The sequence below is a fragment of the Pomacea canaliculata genome, linkage group LG4, assembly GCF_003073045.1.
Source record: "Pomacea canaliculata isolate SZHN2017 linkage group LG4, ASM307304v1, whole genome shotgun sequence".
Classification (NCBI taxonomy): domain Eukaryota; kingdom Metazoa; phylum Mollusca; class Gastropoda; order Architaenioglossa; family Ampullariidae; genus Pomacea; species Pomacea canaliculata.
This window is the reverse complement of record NC_037593.1, coordinates 18339479-18358007: the sequence shown is the minus strand read 5'-3', so window position 1 is coordinate 18358007 and position 18529 is coordinate 18339479. Positions and strand designations below refer to the sequence as shown.

The 18529-nt window shown below is 42.7% G+C and overlaps 2 protein-coding genes across 2 annotated transcripts; both read left to right on the top strand.

Annotated features, from left to right (window-relative positions):
- Positions 1 to 951: 951 nt before the first annotated feature.
- On the top strand, positions 952 to 14986 carry LOC112562289 (neuroglian-like). The gene is made up of 12 exons (XM_025235437.1): positions 952 to 1105; positions 2371 to 2417; positions 4170 to 4383; positions 6011 to 6183; positions 6392 to 6586; positions 6782 to 6922; positions 7578 to 7677; positions 8150 to 8340; positions 8753 to 8899; positions 9445 to 9591; positions 10170 to 10490; positions 13922 to 14986. Coding segments are annotated over exons 1-12 (1902 nt in total). The 5' UTR covers positions 952 to 1103; the 3' UTR covers positions 14146 to 14986.
- Positions 14987 to 15254: 268 nt separating this feature from the next.
- Positions 15255 to 18529, top strand: LOC112562291. The gene is made up of 3 exons (XM_025235439.1): positions 15255 to 15710; positions 15933 to 16026; positions 16344 to 18529. Exons 1-3 carry the CDS (start codon positions 15654 to 15656, stop codon positions 16655 to 16657), a joined length of 465 nt encoding a protein of 154 aa, XP_025091224.1. The 5' UTR covers positions 15255 to 15653; the 3' UTR covers positions 16658 to 18529.

Below are 18529 nucleotides of genomic sequence, written 5' to 3'. Positions count from 1 at the left end.
AAAATAGAAGACACACCAGCAATTCGTGATGACACTAAAGAAGGGTTCGGTGAATGTGCATATGAAACTTGTGGGCTCGGTACCTCAAACAAGGTTAAAAACTACTGGTCTAAACACTTTCTCCATACAAGGACATAGACAAGCTTGCCCGACCTCGACTGTGTGAACAGGCGAAGCGCAAAGACGCAACACACACACAAACACATACACACATATTAAACAGATACCATCTACAGAATGTCAGAGCATGTATAAGAAGATTACTGTCGAAAGCTCAAGGAAATATTATCTCTCCTAACACACGGTTGCATATGAGAACAACGTTTACAGCACTTATTTCATTCCTCTCACGTGACCAGAGACACGACCAGTTGGCAACAACGTCACTTCCGTATCCGATTTCGGGATGGCAAAGCCTGGAGTTAACTGCGCCTTTGCAGATTTGATTTGCTGAAACAACTCACTCGTGGTGTGTAGACGACAGGTCGCGATGTCCACGTGAAGACGTCATTTACAAGAGAAATACGTCATATATCAGAGAAAAGACGATGCTCTAAAAATGGCCGAGTGAGTGGGAAAACAATAGTCTTCTCCGCCATCTTCTTTATAACTCTCTCAGTGACATTCCTCTCAACTTGTGCCTTTTCCGATCCACCTACAAATCTCTTCATCGTCATCGTCATCGTCATCTGCGGGGTCTCGTCGAGCGATGTGATGTGCCTTGCAAGGTAAGACTTGCAAGGTTCGTCACATTACACTCACACTGCTGCCAGCCAATATTCATTCGACTCGGAACTCGCCAGGCCTGCAGCACCGTTTGGTCTGTTTCAAAATCTTGCCTCATAAGCAGCGTGTAAGACTAACAGATCAGCCACAAACAAACAACAGCAAAACAAACTAGTAGAACATAACTTTTGTTAACTGACACCAGTGTGGAAGAAGCAATCGTGGGATAGTTTTGGTAGTTTGTGGAACAGAGCACAGTTCTAACGGACGGAAGTCAGTCGTAGAGGACGCTGTTGCAGGTTTTTGACGAGCGCTTGTGCTCATGTTCTGGAATCTTCTGTTCTGGAAGTTTTGACTGCCGAGTGTGTCAGAAAAAAATGTGAGTATGGTCACAAGTTTGGAGAAGTTTGGGCAACATTTGTAACATTAGCTACACATCCGTTCTTGTGATCTATACAAGCAAATTATATTATTAGTGATCCGTTACCCAAATGCTTTCAATTAATTTTTTAAAGCCTTTAAAAAATAACGTGTTTGAAATACAGTAGAAATTCAGTGACACCGTGTTTCAAACACGTGGTGCAGTAGAAAAAGGCTTTAATAGATATTACATGAAGTGGTACACATTGTTTTGGTATTTTCTGTGTTAAGAGTAAATGTCAGATGGTTTAGTTTTAGTTTAGTTTAGTTTATTCCTCATTACTTTTTTGAGAAGCATAGGGCCGCAAGATGGTTTACTAATGACCAGAGCACCACAGTCATCGACAAAGTCATAAAGTTTGAGTATTTTCAAATTTATATCCCCTGGGTAGACCTTTGTTTAATTGAGGTACACAATGATACTTGATAACATAGTCACTATACGTTTACTCTTGAGTGAATAATGAAAACTTCAGAATTTTATAGTTTGTAATTAAAAATACATGCATTCTTAAAAGAAGGATGTTTAATATTGGTGTATCACTGAAACTGGTGGGTTGTCTTTTATGTTGTTTCTGATGTTTCAACTAAGATGTTTACGATGACGTGTTGTTTAACGACAGACAAACCTTGAGAACTGCATCGTTTGTCGCGTTCGTTGTGCGGACATTATCAAGCATTCTTACACAAAGTCGTTTCTTATCGATAAAGTAAACTGATAAAGTATAGTGATAAGAAACGACTTTGTGTAAGACAACTTAATAATGTCCGCACGAACGCGACAAACGATGATAATGTGCTTAACATAACTGCATGCTATAGTTGTGTACGACTGTCAGTACAGTAGATGTGTTGACACCACCTGCACGTCACCACAAGCACCCAGAGCCGCCGAGAGCCAGCCCGGGCCCCGGGACAGACGACCTCTCCGGGCCCCTTGTACTTGTAATCGTTAAAAGAAAAAGAAAAGGAGAAGAAGAAAAAAAAATCCACTGACCAAGGCCGGGCCCCTTGACAGCCGCGGGCCCGGGTACACCAGACCCCCTGTTCCCCCCTCTCGTCAGGCCTGCAAGCACCACCAGGCCCAGCTGCCTTATAGTCGGGTGGGATCACCGTCACCAAAGTATCAGTTCAGCTCCATTATAATATCATAGACCCACCGTCAAACATGGGGTACGTGCTTATTCGGGGTGTGACTGTACCTCAAACCTGTTCGTTTTTCAGGAGGGAGCTGTGGTGGTTGATTTTCTTGTTCCTCCTTTCCATTCAAGGTAAGTGTCAAGACACTTGTCTAATATATATGAATAATATATATAAGCCATAAACTCTCAGAAGAAATCATTTACCGTTAATTATTTCATATTCATTTTAGGGTTACATTTTAAAAAATATATTCATAAGACCTCTGAGCGAAAGGAAAGATAAAAATAACATCTGTGGATATAAGAATCATTACACAGATTCTAGAAACAAATTTTCTTGTGGGACAGTGAATATGGAAATGTACAAAACGATTTTGTTGGTTTGGTAAACACGATGTAGGAAGGAATCTACTTTTCTCAACGAGTAAACTTTCCCTACGATTCCCCGTCTTATTTTCGTGCGGCTGTAGTCATTTTTTTCATTTAGTTTTGGTTACAGAAACGAAAGTCTCGTTCTTTCTTGATAACTTTGAAAGATTGGTGTTTTTGTTTTTGTTTTTTTTTTGTTTGTTTTTTTTTTTTTGAATCGAAGAATTATAACGGTCTTGGTTTCATCCAGACGAGGCTTCGGCTGGCACAGTTCTCAAAGTTCTCACAACCCCGAATACTTTTTTAATTAACAGTTTATTTTTGTGACATCATAACAATGCATGCCACAGAAACAATTGGTAGTCAGTAGAATCATATTTCAGCTGAACAAATTGTATTGTGTGTTTCCTTCATTCAACACACAGTTGTATACTACAATGTGATCCACACACCTTCACACACCACTGCTTTTCATTCAAGTCTGTATTTCTGATCATCTACTACAAAACCTATCTCCAACCTATAAAGTAATCACTACCAGGATCTGTTAAACAACTTGTTTCCAATTGACATGAGGACAATGGCACAAGGATGTCAAGAACAGGACATGCTTATTCTCAGAAAGCCAAAGATTTATACATTTGTCTTCCTTCTCACAAACTATGCCAGTGTGTAAGTATACTCTAGGCTTTGGCAGTTGTTTGATGCTGGCCTGATAGGGCAAACAAGTACAACAGTACAAATACACTTGCATCAGAGTCCCGATGGGAACAAAACTACTTTTGACATAACATTACTGCTAGGAACATTCAATAAAACCATGAATAGTTGGAGAACCCCGAAGACTTTTGTTGTCGAACCTTTTTGTGTCTGCCCTTGGGATGAAAGCACAGGGATGCTATCAATAGTAAACACGAGTTCAACTTGAAAAAAATCAAGAAGACTAAGAAATAAGCAAACAAAGACCACAAAAAATATACATTTTGTTTAGTAACTTAATACAGACAGCAAACGTTAGTAACAGTGTACACAGGTAGGATGTACAACTCTGCGTGAGATGAACATTGTACACGTGAGTGGTCAGGTGATGAGGGCAAATGAAGCAAAAATAATCAAACTATTTGGGAAAATGTCCCCAGTGGACGTGAAAAACTAGACAGATTAAAGACACGAAATATAAAGACAATACAAGGTTTATATCCTTCTCCTTAATGTGTGATATCACAGTCATCATAGATTTGGGTGTAATTATTGTAGGTAGCTGTAACTCTAGTAGTGGTGAAGCCTGTACTTTATAGCGTTCTTTGAAGTATAGCTTTATTACTTTTTTTCTTCGTTTTACTTTTATTTAAACAAAAAGTACGAATAATGCCGGGCCTCCCCCACAGCCGCGGACCCGGCTACACCATCCCTTCCTGCCCCTCCCTCTCGTCAGGCCTGACTCAACGTAGAGTTTCAGAAACAGACTGCCCCCTTGTTTACTAAACACTCTATCTGACCTTTGACTTTCAGACGACAATGCCGTCGTCGTCTGCTCGCGTAGTTCCGGACCGTTGCGCGCAAGGCGCAGTGCGTGGGACCCCAACGTGACGCTGGACGACCCCAGCCTCCTGCACCTGTGGGAGCCGCCGCACGTCACGACGCCCAGGACGAGGACCGTGATCTACGCCAAGAAAGGCAGCACTGTCGTCCTGACCTGCATCGCCACCGGCTTTCCTGCTCCCACGTGAGTCCTTAGACGCTAGTAGACCCATTCCAGGGTTTTGCTCCAGTCTTCGAGCCTGCAATGGTCTGGCCGTACGGTCAAGCGCGGGAGGAACAGGCTCTTGCAGAACGCTCGGAAGCTGATGTGATTGTGTTTCTGAGGATTTCTGAAAGCTATGTCCGTAGTGACACAGCCTGACCCGTCTGATGTCCATCTTTCTCTTTCTCACTGTCTGTCTCTGCGTACCTCTTTCTCTCTCTTCGTGACGACTAACTGACGAATAATAATGTACGGGTATCTGCTATGGCAGTGGTTCTCAAAGTGTGGTCCGCGGATCACTAAGTCAGGTGGTCCGCGGCTGACAGTCATCATATGTCAGCAAATTAAGTGATGTTTAAAGTGATGCATTACTCGCATTAACATTTTAATTACAAATAACGAGGTAGTTTTATGTCAGCTTATTACTATACTACTGTCACAAAAGGACATTTAATTTTGAATTTTAATGAAACAAATGCGGCAATTTAAAGGGTTACTCAAGGCTTGTGATAAGGCTGTGGCGACGGTCAAACGTTTCAAAACTATATTTAGTTACAATTACAGAGCACGAGAGCAACACAGGAGAAATAAAGGATTCGTTTCTGACTTAATTACCACCTATTAGCACTATTTCGGTTGCCGATGTTTATAAAAATCGAAAAAATCCAGTGAAATCGACCATTGTGTCCTTCCGCCGAGTAACCGCGATAGCTTCCCGAGATGGAAGACTTGTCTCCTTATGACGTCAGTCTCCTTATGACGTCAGTCTCTGACATGAAGTGTCTGTGGTCATTGGGAAGATTTTGTGTTAGATTAGTGATATCCAAACTAATCTACAATCAAGATGGCTTGGAGCATATTAGGTCCCACTCTTTGGGCTCCCAAAGGTTTTTCGTACTGCGATGGAGCCTTTCTATTGGTATGACCCACTCGTTTCGTATCGCCTTGTCTTTAGGAAACTGATGAAAAGAAACTTTTGAATCTTTTCCCTTCTTTTCGTGGCAATCGGGTGCAGCACATTCTCGAGGCAAGGTTCTCACTATGGAAACCACACGTCATAGGGTCACGTGACGGAAAACGAGATTTTATCGAAGCAAAAAAAGAGTCCCGTGTCATTTCTCTTATTAAACACAACATTCTACTACAAACCTTCAACGTTTTCAACATGAACACACATATAAATAGACGAGATTCAAATTTATCCTACTCTTTACGCGATTCTAAGCAGTTTTATTTTGCCTTTAGAATCCATTTAAATTTGAAATTCATACTACAGAGTGATTTTTAGGCCTTGGCGGTCCGCGGTCCGAAATACTTTGAGAACCACTGTGCTCTGGAATATAGATGTGTTCGTCCATGAGCAAAAAAGGTTTTTTTTAGAGTTTGAGTACACATTTCTTTGCGTCCTTAAACAACTACAACTACAACGACGACGACGACAAAAACAACAACAATAACAACAACAACCAGTGTGTTCCAATGACCACTTTGCCTACTCTTCTTTCTGGCAGTGCCGCAGTGCAGACAACATGCTTATCTCTGTAAGTAGCATCTGCAGCAATGACCACTCTAACCTCAGTCATGGCAGACGTCTTGTGTCTCCTTGCAGCTATCAATGGACGTTCAATGGAGCGGACACCCCCAAGTCCTACTTCTTGGTGTATCCTAACGGCTCCGCACTCATCCACCAAATGAGTGAGAGAGAACGAGGGTACTACCAGTGCAGTGCCACCAACGTGCATGGAACCTCCTTGTCAGAAGTCCTCGACGTCCGACCGATAGGTGAGGGAGATAAAAGACATGTATGTAGACATGTAGTGACACTGTCTCGACATTTCCAACACACACACACACACTCTGGAAATTAGAGGCCAACTTAAAGAATATACACGATATAAAACTTACGAAAGAAGAGTGACAGATTTTTATAAGTTTATGGTAAGCATCCTTGTTTTGTTAACGCGTGTGTGTGTGTGGGTGTTTGCCACAGTGGAAAGTCCTTTCAATGTCCTAGCAACCGCGAATCTGACTGGCAAAGTGGGGCAGGGCATAAGCATTCCGTGTTTCTACAAACCGTTCTTCGATCCTCCTGGAACGATAGACTGGTACACACAGATCAGGGACAGGCCCATTAATGATGGCAGCCAGATCAAGAAAGACTCAAGAATCTACGTGGACGTCAATGGTGTGTATGTGAGTGTGTGTGTGCGCGCAATTCCTGTGATGTATTAATGCTTGTACCTCACCATGAGCAATAGCAGGTACAACCACGTGTCCGAGAGACTCTGTACATTACTAGTCTACATTAAATAGTATATTCGTGTCCCAGGTATACTGTACATCACTAGTCTGTAATTATATATATTCATGGGTTTCCCAGGCACACTATACATCACTAGACTCGAAGCGGCTGACGATAAAGCAGACCGTTTCTATGTTTGTGCCGTCAACTCCAAGGACCAGTCGACTATTACCCTGGGAAGAAAGATGGTCATCCTTAAGGTCCAGCCACTTCAGTCAGGTAAGCTAAGTGAAATACTGCTCATGAATACTCTCAATGTCTGTGACTCATGAATACTCTCACTGTCTGTGACTCATGAATACTCTCACTGTCCTATGATCACCGAGTTTCACTTTCAATAACTTTCTACCATTTTAGTTTTCGCTAACAATTTTATTGCCCATTTCACTTGCTGAGAAATTCCTACTGTTTTGTTTAACAGACTGCTATATATTTTCATTGATATGACCATTAGGGATACTTACTTCCTTAGGACTATATCTGACGAAAGAAGTATACTTTAAAAACAGTTTTTGTTGTTTTTAGTCGAAATTATCGAAAGTATTTCTTTGTAATACATTGTTGCTACTAGATAATATAAAATAAGGTTTTCTAGTTAATTCATGATCGCGCCTCTCATCACAATCTTGCTGTTCGTCAGATCTGACCCCTAAGTAAACATTCAGTTAATTAATTAGTTTAGTAGCATGCAGTTCATACCGTCTGTAATTATATCAATTCAGTTTGTGTAGGTGGTAGAGTGACTTAGGACAGACGATGTTTCGAGGTGGAAATGTTGCTAGGGACCGAGAAAACTAACCCTGACTCGAAACAGAAACAGAGTAGAAAGAGGGGAGAGAGAGTCCTTTCCTCCAATTATGTTTTTCTATGACAGGTGAGAACCAACAGTCGCCTCCCAAGCTGCTGAGCTCTACCAAGTACTTGGAGGTGGACGTAGGCAAAGAAGCGATCATGGAGTGTATTTTTGCAGCGAAGTAAGTGGCAACATTTAGAGAAACACGTGCGAAGGGTGGAGCAGGCGAGTTCATTAACTCACGTGCATGACGAGCGCGCTCTTGATGAAAACCTCACTTTCACTCGCCTCATCTTTTTTAAGATAACAATCATCTCACCTTCTGGCCTTTTCTCGTGGATTTAGACGTTTAGACGTTTATTCTTAACGCACATCCCCTACCCTCTGACCCTTTGTATCGATGTCCTGTCATCCTACACAACCGAGTGGCGGAGGAAAGGACGAAGGTTCTTGAAGTAGTGTCGAGCCGAAAAGAAGTGTGAACGGGGAGAAAGAAATATTCGTTTAGCATCTTGAGGAAACTGGTTGTAGTAAACATTGCTCTGTTTACAAAAACGTTTCTTGTTTGCTTTCATTTTATGTGTGGTTAGAAAAATGCATCGTATATCCAAAATAAAACCGAGTTTGTTTGTTTTTATGTCTCGTTGATGCAGCCCTGATGCAACTCTCAAGTGGTTTGACAAGACAAACCGGGAGATAGGAAATTCCAGCAGGACCAACGTCACCGACTTTGGCCGGAGGCTGCGCATCCAGTCGGTAACCACGGAGGATGAAGGCAGCTTCCGGTGTCAGGCTGACAACAGTCAGGGTGGCGACGGTGCATTTGTCTTTCTCAACGTCACATGTACGGCAAACAGTTTCATGTTGTGAATGAGGCTAATTAGCTGCTGATCGGGAAATTACATCCTGTATGTGTTTGTGAGAGAGAGAGAAAAAAAAGGAAAGAAAGAGAGAAAGGTGGGGGGAAACATTAAACGTAATCTTTCTCTTTATTATTTGTAAGACAAATGCCGGTTTCAATAACACAAGATGTGCTTACACTCAGTGATGTTAGACGAGGCACGGAGGGTGAGGTCAAGTTTTTCACTATTCGTTGTTGAGGGAGTTGGCAGCGTCAGACGGGTATTGAACCGCTCAGTGTGCGCTCTCTCGGGTAGGTAGGCCGCTGGTGTAATCACTAGAGTGACTAGACTATCCACCCCACTACAGACAGAGGGGCAAGGGAGATAATGGGACAACTTGCTTTGTACTGACAGCCCCGCCCATGTTCGTCAGAAACCAGTCCAACGTGCTGGCATCGAGAGGAGGGGACGCTACTTTCGTTTGTGACGCTAAGGAGGCACCTGGAGAGTTCCCGTTACCTCCCCCGAGGTGGTTCATCAACGGACGACCACTTGAATTAGGTAAGTGTGTGTGTGTATACTTAAGTATGTGTGTGGATGAATGTAAGTGCATGCGTGTGTGTGTCAGTGTGTGCTTACGTATGTGTATGGATGAGTGTGTGTGCGTGTGCTTGTGTGGATGGGTATGTTTGCTCATGCGCTGTGTGTGTGAGAGAGAATGCGGTGAAGGTAGTTTGTGACAGTTTGTGAGTGTGAGCTGTATGTTAACAGTACAAAAAAGAAATAGTTTAAACGTTAATTGTATAAAAAGAGAAGTCCTACCTCCACGTCTACCTTTATTTCTCCTTCTATACTGAATGAATGTTTTTAAGAATGAAAAGTGTCTTTGAATTGAAAGCCTGTGGTATAATAGTTAATATAACGTTAAATATTGTGCTTATTGAATAGAAAAAATAAAGAAATAAGAGAAGTAGAGTAAGCACTTTAAACCTCATCTGGATGATACCACTTACGATAAAGAATGTCATCTTGTATTTTTCTCCGTCATCCTCATTGTCATAATCGTGGTTGACATTAATTCATTAATTCATCTTCATTCCAAACAGAAGTCCACCCCAGTGAGTACACGCTTAGCCCCGACAAGAAAAGGGTTACTTTTCGTGGGTTGACTGACAACAGCACCCGGGGTATTCAGTGCAACGTCACGAATCAGCGAGGTTACGCCTTCTGGGACGGGTACCTCAAAGTCATCGGTAAGTGTGGAAGCAAATGGAGCTCTGGTCAACGTATTATCATAATGTCTCTCAGATTATCATTGTCTCATTCTTCATTCTTCTTTTCTCTGCACACGTTTTTATTCTTACATCCCACCCACGCCTTTTATTAAGACAGAACAAGACCAACACCGAATATGTCACAGGACGAGACCAGTTTCTCGACAACCGCACCTTTAAAAGGTCAACACCCTTGAAACAGACCGAGAGACCAACACTGTGAAGGATGCAGACGTAGAAATGGAAATGAGACAAACATTAGGTGGAAGACGTGCGTTCAGTGTAGTCTTGGAGACAAGAAGTTCTGGGAACTGTTCACTGACTCAGCTATCAGTAGACAATCTCATTTCGACAGGTCTTTATGACAGATATTTAACACAGGCTACCTTTCCTTCATGCTTCATGCAAGGCAGAGGGGACGATTGAACACCACTTATCCTTATCCAGTAATTTATTTTTCTCCTTGATGGTGCAATAACTTTACTTTTAATCAAATTATATTTCATTAGACTTCCACGAAATCTTTCCCCTCTTCTTTTATTCTTCCTCTTCCTCAGAGCCGATGACGATAAAATTCAAACCGAATCGGACCGTGGCCATCAAGACAGGCCAGCCGGTAGAGCTCAGTGTGGTGGCGACCTCTGACCCCTGCTGCCCTCATCAGTTCGCGTGGCAGCTCAACGGCACGAACCTCACGGAGACGCAGCTGCAGCAGCCTCCCTTCAGCTACAGTGTGTACGGCGAGTCCGCCCGACTTCGCATCGACGCCAACACCACCGACGACGTACTGAAGGCCCTGGGGACCTACCGCTGCATCGTCTACCACCGCGTCTACGAGGACCCGCTGATGGTCGACGTCATCGTTTATCTATCGCCTGGTGAGGGCCCATGCATACTATCTATCTATCTATTCCTCTTTGTGCATCAGGTTGCACATAAGGCCTCAACCAGAGTCCGCCACCGATGTCGATCGGCTGAAACACGCTCTAGGTGACCCCATGTCCAGCCCTTTCCTTTCATCTCCTTTCCACTGTTCTTCTCCAAGTTTCCTTTGGGCGGCCTCGTTTTTCTTCGGCCGTCTGGAGTCCATCGTAGGGCGACTCTGGAAAGGTCTGCTGTCTGCTGGCGGAGCACATGTCCAATCCATCGCCAACGCCTTCGTTGAACCTGCGTGGTGATGGACTCGGTTTCACTTCTTCGGTGGAGTTCTTCGTTGGTGATGGTGTTTGGCCAAAAGATGTTAAGTATGCGCCTGAGGCATCTGTTTTGGAAGACGTCAAGCTTGTTACTGATGGTTTTGGTCATCTTCCAAGATTCTGATCCGTAAAGGAGGGTGCTGATCACATTTGACTTGAAGATTCTCAGCTTGATCTTCTGGCTGATGTTTTTTGCCTTCCATGTGCTCCTGAGTGAGGCAAAGGCCTGACTGGCTTTCGCCAGTCGGGCTCGAATCTCCACCTCCGCATCCCAGTGTTTGACATTTTGGACCCAAGATAGGTGAAACTGTCAACTTCCTCATCTCTTCTCCATTTAGTTTTGATGCTGTCTTGGACTCTGGCGTTCACTCTCATACTGTTAGTCTTTTTTGTGCTGACCTTCAAGCCAAGGTTTCCAGCTGTTTCTGAGAAGGCCTTTGTTTTTTCCTGCATGTCTTGGTGGCGGTGTGACAGCAGGGCAATGTCATCAGCAAAGTCCAAGTCTTCCAGTGCTGTTGTTGCTGTCATAGTCATGGTCCATCTGAGCCCTCTCCTCTCGCTGTCGTGGAAGTCTTCATGATCCAGTCCATGGCCAGGATGAAGAGGAACGGCGACAGAATGCAGCCCTGCTTCACCCCGGTACTGACGTTGAAGGGGTCTGTGAGCTCCGTGTCACAGACAACCTGGGATTTGAAATCGCTGTACAGCATTGCAATGACCTGAACAAGTTTTGCAGGGACTCCGTAATGCCTCAGGATCTTCCATAAGGACTCGCGTGGATGCTGTCAAAAGCCTTCTCCAGGTCGATGAAATTGATGTACAGCGGTGTGTTCACTCGTTGCACTGCTCCAGAATCTGTCGCAGAATGAAGATGTGTTCGGAGCAGGATCGCCCAGGGCGAAATCCTGCTTGCTGTGGTCGGAGGTCTTTCTCAAGAGTTGCCGTCAGTCTTGACAAAACAATCTTGCTGAAGACCTTGCTGGTGAGGGAAAGAAGTGTTATGCCCTCCAATTATTGCAGTCTCCAAGATCTCCTTTCTTGGGTAACTTGAAGATGAGCCCTGTCTTCCACGCAACAGGGACCTGCCCTGATTCCCAAATTTGCCTGAAGATTTCAGTCAGCTTGGGAGCTGTCACATTCACGTCTGCTTGCAACATCTCTGCTGTTATTCCATCTGCCCCTGGTGCTTTGCCGCTCTTCATTGTCTTGACTGCTGCTGTCACTTCTTCCAGGCTTGGTGGGTCTGTGCAGATGTCAAGGTCTATAGCTGCTGGCTGGATGTCTGCAAGCTGAGGGGGATCTGGTCTGTTCAGAACCGACTCAAAATGTTCCTTCCAGCGCTGTAGTTTTCCTGCCTCTCCCTCGACGACATTACCGTTCACGTCTTTCACTGGCACATCACTGTTCTTAAACCCGTTGTTTAGCTGTTTGTTTATCTTGTACAGTGTCTTCAGGTCATTTTTACTTGCTGCATTTTCTGCTTCATCTGCCAGTTTCTCTATGTGATATCTTTTGTCGGTTCTTGCCATCCTCTTTACCTCTTTGTTTAGTTTTGCATATCTTTGTCTGTGTTGTTCCTTCAGGCGTTCAGATCTGGTGCTGTTGATTCTTTGTTTGGCTGACTTTCTCTCTTCTATCTTCTTCCATGTCTCTTCTCTGATCCACTGTTCTTTCTTTTTCCGTTGGAAGCCAGTATTTTCTCTCCCTGATTCCTGTAAGACTCGATTGAAGTCGTCTAAGGTCATCTCTTGTTGGTCTCCTAGTGCCTGGAACCTGTTCTTTACTTCCATAGCAAAGGCCCTTTCGGTGGCTGGATTTTTTAGTTTGCCGGAGTCCACTCTCTGACGTGCCTGTTTTCCTCGTGATCGACGCAGCTTCAGAGAAACTGTGGCTATCACAAGAGTGTGGTCACTGGCAATGTCTGCTCCTCTGTAGGCTCTAACATCTTGAAGTGAGCTCCTCCATTTTCGGTTGATGATGACATGGTCTATCTGGTTCTTTGTGATCCCATCTGGTGATGTCCATGTTGCCTTGTGGATGTCTTTGTGTGGGAAGAGTGTGCCTCCAATCAGTAGGTTGTTTTCTTCACAAAAGTCTGCCAGTCTCTCTCCGTTGTCATTGATGCTTCCGATTCCATGTTTGCCCATGACATGCTCCCTGCAGGTGTTGTCACTTCCCACCTTGGCATTGAGATCGCCGATGATGAGCAACATGTCGTGGGCTGGAACGAACGCTTTCTGAGGCTGCCTGGAGCTGATCGTAAAAAGCATCCTTGTCTTCTGCCTCAGAGTCATTTGTTGGTGCATAGCAGGCTAGCACTGTCAGCTTGGTGTACTTGGAATGGAATCTTGCTCTCAAAAGCCTGGGTCCATAAGGCTTCCATTCCAGCAGTGCCTTTTCCGTTTTCTTGTTGAGGAGTAGAGCTACTCCTTCAGAGTGCTGAGCGTCTGATCTTCCTGAGAACAAGATGGTATGTCCTGACGCTAGTCTCCTCTTTCCCGTGCCGGTCCATCTGACCTCACTGACTCCCAGGATGTCCAAGTTGTAGTTGTCAAACTCCTTGACTAATTGGAGCATCCTGCCAGTCTGGTACAAGGTCTGGACGTTCCAGCACCCCACCCTCAACTTCTGCCTCGGCTTCAGTAAATCCGCTGTCGGGGCGCCAGCTCCCTTTCGGGTTTGGCTGTCGTCCGTCATTAGTCCAGTCTCCTGGTGTGCTTCATTACCTTCGCCATCTGTGACGAGTTCTCTGGTTTTAGTTTCTGTAACAGGATTTTTTTTACATGGTGGGGTTGTTAGCCCTACCACAACCTATTTTACCTCTAGGTGAGGTGTCCACCTTAGTCGCCTCTTACGACATGCCTGGCTGGATGGCAGGGACCCTATTCTTGCAATGCTTGCTAGGCAAGCATACCCCGGGGTCCCACAGGGGTCCATGCATACACCCATTGTATTTATACGTGTGTGTGTGTGTGTGTCCGCGCAAATGTCTTTGCTAAATAGATAACTTTTCCGGACAGTCTGACTCGTAAATAATTTACAAATATTGCCACATACTATTCTAAAAATAAGTTTTTATCAGAAAATATATGCTTTGTATTTCCCCCCATAAGCAGAGCCCGTGCAGCAGGCAGCCATCCATCTGTGGTGGCTCGGTATCGTCTTTGTCATCCTTATATTGATCATCGTTGGGGTCGTCATCTTCCTCATGGTCCACTACAACTTCCCTCGTCAGGCTTACTTCCGTAAGGATTATCTGTCCCTGGCTCTTCCTCCTGTTCATTGTTGTCTCTTTCTCTCTTCCTTCTCGTTCGCCTCTTCTTCTGTCTGGTCATGATCTTTTTGTGTTTCCGGAAGTCAGGTTAGCGTCTTCTGATTATACGCACTAATAGCAATTTGCCGGATTACAGTATATCGGTTGCGTTTCTTGAATTTTACAGAGCCAGTTAGTTATTGTCGGTTAAAATGGTGAACATGAAATCCGCGAAACTGGGTCTTACTGGGACCTAAGCCAAGCGTTGTACATGAAATCTAGCTTAAACACACGTGTGCATTTTCTCTCTCTCTCTCACACACACACACACAAACACCCGACTGAATATTTAACCACTGCCAGGACCCTCAGAAAAGTTTGTTTCAACGCTTCTGTTTTCTGTTTAAATGCGTGTTCCCCCCCCCCCCCTTTTCATTCGAGAAGGAGGAGCTAAAACATCGACTGGACCCAAAGAAAGACATTCTTGACCAATCTTTTACCGAGATTTAACTCTGTACACGCTTGAATCAGCTTCAACTGGAAATGTACATGCTGACATCTGGCGTGGTTTGATCTCCAAATTAATTGGTACAAAGAGATTGCTAGAAGTGTGGATAGGGAGACTGTGTTAGACGTGTGAACGTGGATGCTTGACAGCGCATGCGCGCGCGTGTGCCAAGGGGAGTGCATGTGAGTGCTTATACCGAGATTAAAATACGTGTGTTTATGTCAGCTTGCCTGCAAACCCATCCCCCCTGACCCCCCCCCACACACACACACAGACAAAAAGGAAGAAGGGGAGAGAACTCTCTCTATCCAGCAGAAATGAAAGACTGAAGCATTAGATGAGGTAACTACGACAGAAGGAGAAAGTTAAGCTCCACATTCCTCCTGCCATGCCCTTGTGAAATTAAAGATGAAGAGTAGTCATATCGTTTTGTTTGGTTTGTGCTTGGACGTGACTGTGACCGTACGTGCTTGCTTATATGAGCATAGTAGAGGTTGTAACTGTGTGTGTTCCAGCCTCACTAGTACTTGTCTTTCAAAAATCCACTGATTAGCACTCACCACTATTAGATCTATCACCACTCAGTGCCATCATAGACGTTGTACCCTATGGACAGCCAACTCGAGGCGCTGGCAGTGGGAAAGCGTTGACTCAACTCGAGTCCGCGCGGGGGGGGGGGGGGAAGAGTAGGTGGGGTATAGGCAATCCAGTCGCTTTGTTTTGATCTGCGATCATCATGGAATCCTTTGATATCGAAGAAATCCTCTCAGTAAGTATAGTCTCTGATCAATATATATATATATTTAGTATATGAATCATAATGTAAAATATATGCACTTAAACAGAGCGTTGTATCGTAGTATTTGTATTTATTTTAGAGTCAAGAAGTTGTCAGCAAGTTCTCGCTCTCATTGTTTTTCTGAGTGCTTACAGAGGGTGGTTCGTGGTGAATTTATCTTTTATTCAAAATTAATTCAGACTAGGAATCTAAGGTAAGTGCCTTAAACTCCATTTATTCTATTACTGAATATTTTAAACACATTCTTATGGTGCGTTGTGTTATCAGGACGATGGTGTACTTGAAATGGGTGGCGAAGAAAAAGTCGACGTTCCCTCATCTACCGCTAATAGTTGCAGTGGGGTGAGTGAAATTTATGCGCTTTTAATTGTTATCTGCCACTGCATTTATTTAAATAGTTAACTAAATATTCACAAGTTGGTAAATCGTTTTGGCACCTTTCAGCCCTAGATAAAAATAGAGCTTAGTTAGAAAAGTGGTTATTGTCTTCCATTATCTATAGGCGATGCTTTTTTTACTTACACTTGGAGACAAATTTTGAGTAATTGTAATTTGTTTCGTAAGGTCTGCTTGGAGATCTTGCAAGAGTCCTGCAATGCCTTGCTGACAGATGACTGCATATCCGACAGCGTAAAGGAGATAATCCGTAATATAGGTGGTAAGCACAGGCTGTAAAGTTTTACACTCTTTTGAGTACAGTATTAACATATATATATATAGTTAGAAAATAGCAGCAGTTTGAAGCAAATACTGAATGTATGCTGGAGCAATATTTTTCTTATGTATATTCATAGTGCATTTTTATCTAGAAAATGATATATGATGTGAATGGTATTGATCCTACATTCAGTTATGGTTAGTTCAACTTTATTTTTGTCTTTTAAATGCACTCTTCATATATTACTAATGCGGTTGCAGTAAACTGTTCTGAATTTATTTCAAATGAGATCTCATTGTATATTTCTACTTTTTCAGGACCTGCACTTCTTCAGGATTTACAATTCCATAATCAGTGTTTAGTGGAGAAGGGCAGGTTCAAAACTGCGGCCAAAGAAAAGGCTTACTCCATTTTCAACAGGGAATTTGTCAATCATTGTAAGGATGTAGAAAGGCACATCCCATCACCTGCATCTACATGGGTCTGCCTGAAGGTGTTTGAATTTATGGTAAACAAGAACTATAACTTGCCATTAAGCAATCACGCAACCAGTGTAAGTGAGGTCACTGAGGAAGAAATAGACATTGTTGAGTATATTGCAGGCTATGTGCTACATAGTGTTAAGAGATAAGCACTAAAATTGTCTCATACTGAAAAAGAAGACATTTTATTATGTATAAAAGAACTAATACCTGAACATGACACAGCTTCTGAACCTTCTGATAGATCATTGACTCAAATTCTGGACAGAGGGGGTCTTACAAAATTAAAACCTCCTGTGCTTGAGATTTTTCTAAAGCTAGAGTCTATTTTTAGACAATGCTTTGATGGACAGATGCAGACTTTGTCCTTCGATTTATATTATACCAATTGTTGTCAAGCAGAGTCAGTTAGCACTTGCTTATATGAGCAAATGTATAGCATCTTAGCATCACAGAAAATAAAAGAGAATATTTTATTTATGATTGTTGAATCGTATTTTATGGTCCGGGCACACCATGAGTGCAAGAAGTTTATGGAAAATTTTAAACTGTCAAGACATACCTCAACCAAAAAAACAGAAGGGACTTAGAAAAGGTTTGAAGGCAACTAGGTCAAATGTGTAACTGGGGGTTTAATTTTCAGAATATGGGTCAATGATCTACACTAGTTTTAAATGATGTCACTTTAATAGTTTTTTTGCAAACATATCAACTGCTTACTGATTTATGTTATTGACTGCCCATTTTTTTTATGTGCTAATGCCTTTTCATACTACTTTGCTTTGATTGGAAAATGACATTTGCAAGGACATTTGGTATGATAGGAATTATCATTGTTTATCATGTATATTGACAGCTGCAGAAGTATGGAGGAGAATAGCTTCCTCATTAAGTTTTCTGATGACACTGCATTATTGACTCTTTTACAAGAACGTAAGAAAGATCATGATAATGCTTTAACAGACTTTGTACAGTGGTGCGATGAGAACTTTCTTGAGTTAAATGCAGACAAAACAAAAGAACTGAATATAGATTTTAGGAGATTTAAAGATGATTTTGTTGCTCCCAGTGTGATACATAGCAAACGTATTGAAACTGTTACCTCCTTCAGATACCTGGGAACTGTTTTTGATTGCCAGCTTAAATGGACTCTAAACACTGAACACATTGTCAAACGTGGCCAGCAAAGAATGTACCTTTTGCTGAAGTTAAACAGTTTTTCAGTCAGCCAAGCAATTTTAGGCCGTTTGTAGCAGTCTTTTATTGAGAGTCTTTTATCCTTTTCATTTGTATGCTGGTTTCATAATTTATCTGTTCATGATAGGAACAGTTTGAATAACATTGTCAACATCTGTTCCAAGATAATTGGTATCAAACAGATCGAGGGACTTGAATTCCTTCTGTGACCAGCAACTAGTTAGGAAAGCTTCCCGCATTCTGTCAATACCTGAACATGTGCTAGAGGGAGAATTTGTTTCATTAAGTTCAGGTAAACGCAATGCATGCCAGTATGCAAAAGCAATAGGCATCTGAAATCTTTTGTGCCACCAGCAGTCAAGCTACTCTGTCAGCGGTGTGTGTGTGAGTGTGATGTGTAGGTGTGCATGGGAATGATATTTTTTAAATATATATTGGAAACAGAGCACACCTCCCATTTAAATTGCCCATTGGGACTAATAAAGTTGGTTGGTATTGTTATTAAAGGTATGAAGATGGTAATTTTATTGTCTCTCCCTAAACCCATGTGAATTTAAATTGCCATCACAAAATTAATATACACTAAGTTGACACAATATATGTATATCCCTTGTTAAATTTCTATCATCTTTATTTACATATGTGCAAGAATAATATTGATCCTAATGTTATGTATAATGGATCCCCATGCAAAGCTTTTTGTATAAAAGCTAACCGAACTGTTTTGGTAATCTTAATTGGAGCAGCCGAAAAGCATTGCAATCTTGAGCATTATAAAAGTTTGAGTTTTACATAATGCATGTATATAAAATAAAAATTGATGT

Excerpts from the sequence above, each read along its gene's own strand:
- LOC112562291 (XM_025235439.1), top strand. The coding sequence starts at position 15,654 with ATGGGTGGCGAAGAAAAAGTCGACGTTCCCTCATCTACCGCTAATAGT. Across the intron at positions 15,711-15,932 it reads CCGCTAATAGTTGCAGTGGG|GTCTGCTTGGAGATCTTGCA; the intron begins GTGAGTGAAATT and ends TTGTTTCGTAAG. Across the intron at positions 16,027-16,343 it reads GATAATCCGTAATATAGGTG|GACCTGCACTTCTTCAGGAT; the intron begins GTAAGCACAGGC and ends CTACTTTTTCAG.
- LOC112562289 (XM_025235437.1), top strand. Across the intron at positions 2,418-4,169 it reads GTTCCTCCTTTCCATTCAAG|ACGACAATGCCGTCGTCGTC; the intron begins GTAAGTGTCAAG and ends TTTGACTTTCAG. Across the intron at positions 6,923-7,577 it reads GGTCCAGCCACTTCAGTCAG|GTGAGAACCAACAGTCGCCT; the intron begins GTAAGCTAAGTG and ends TTTCTATGACAG.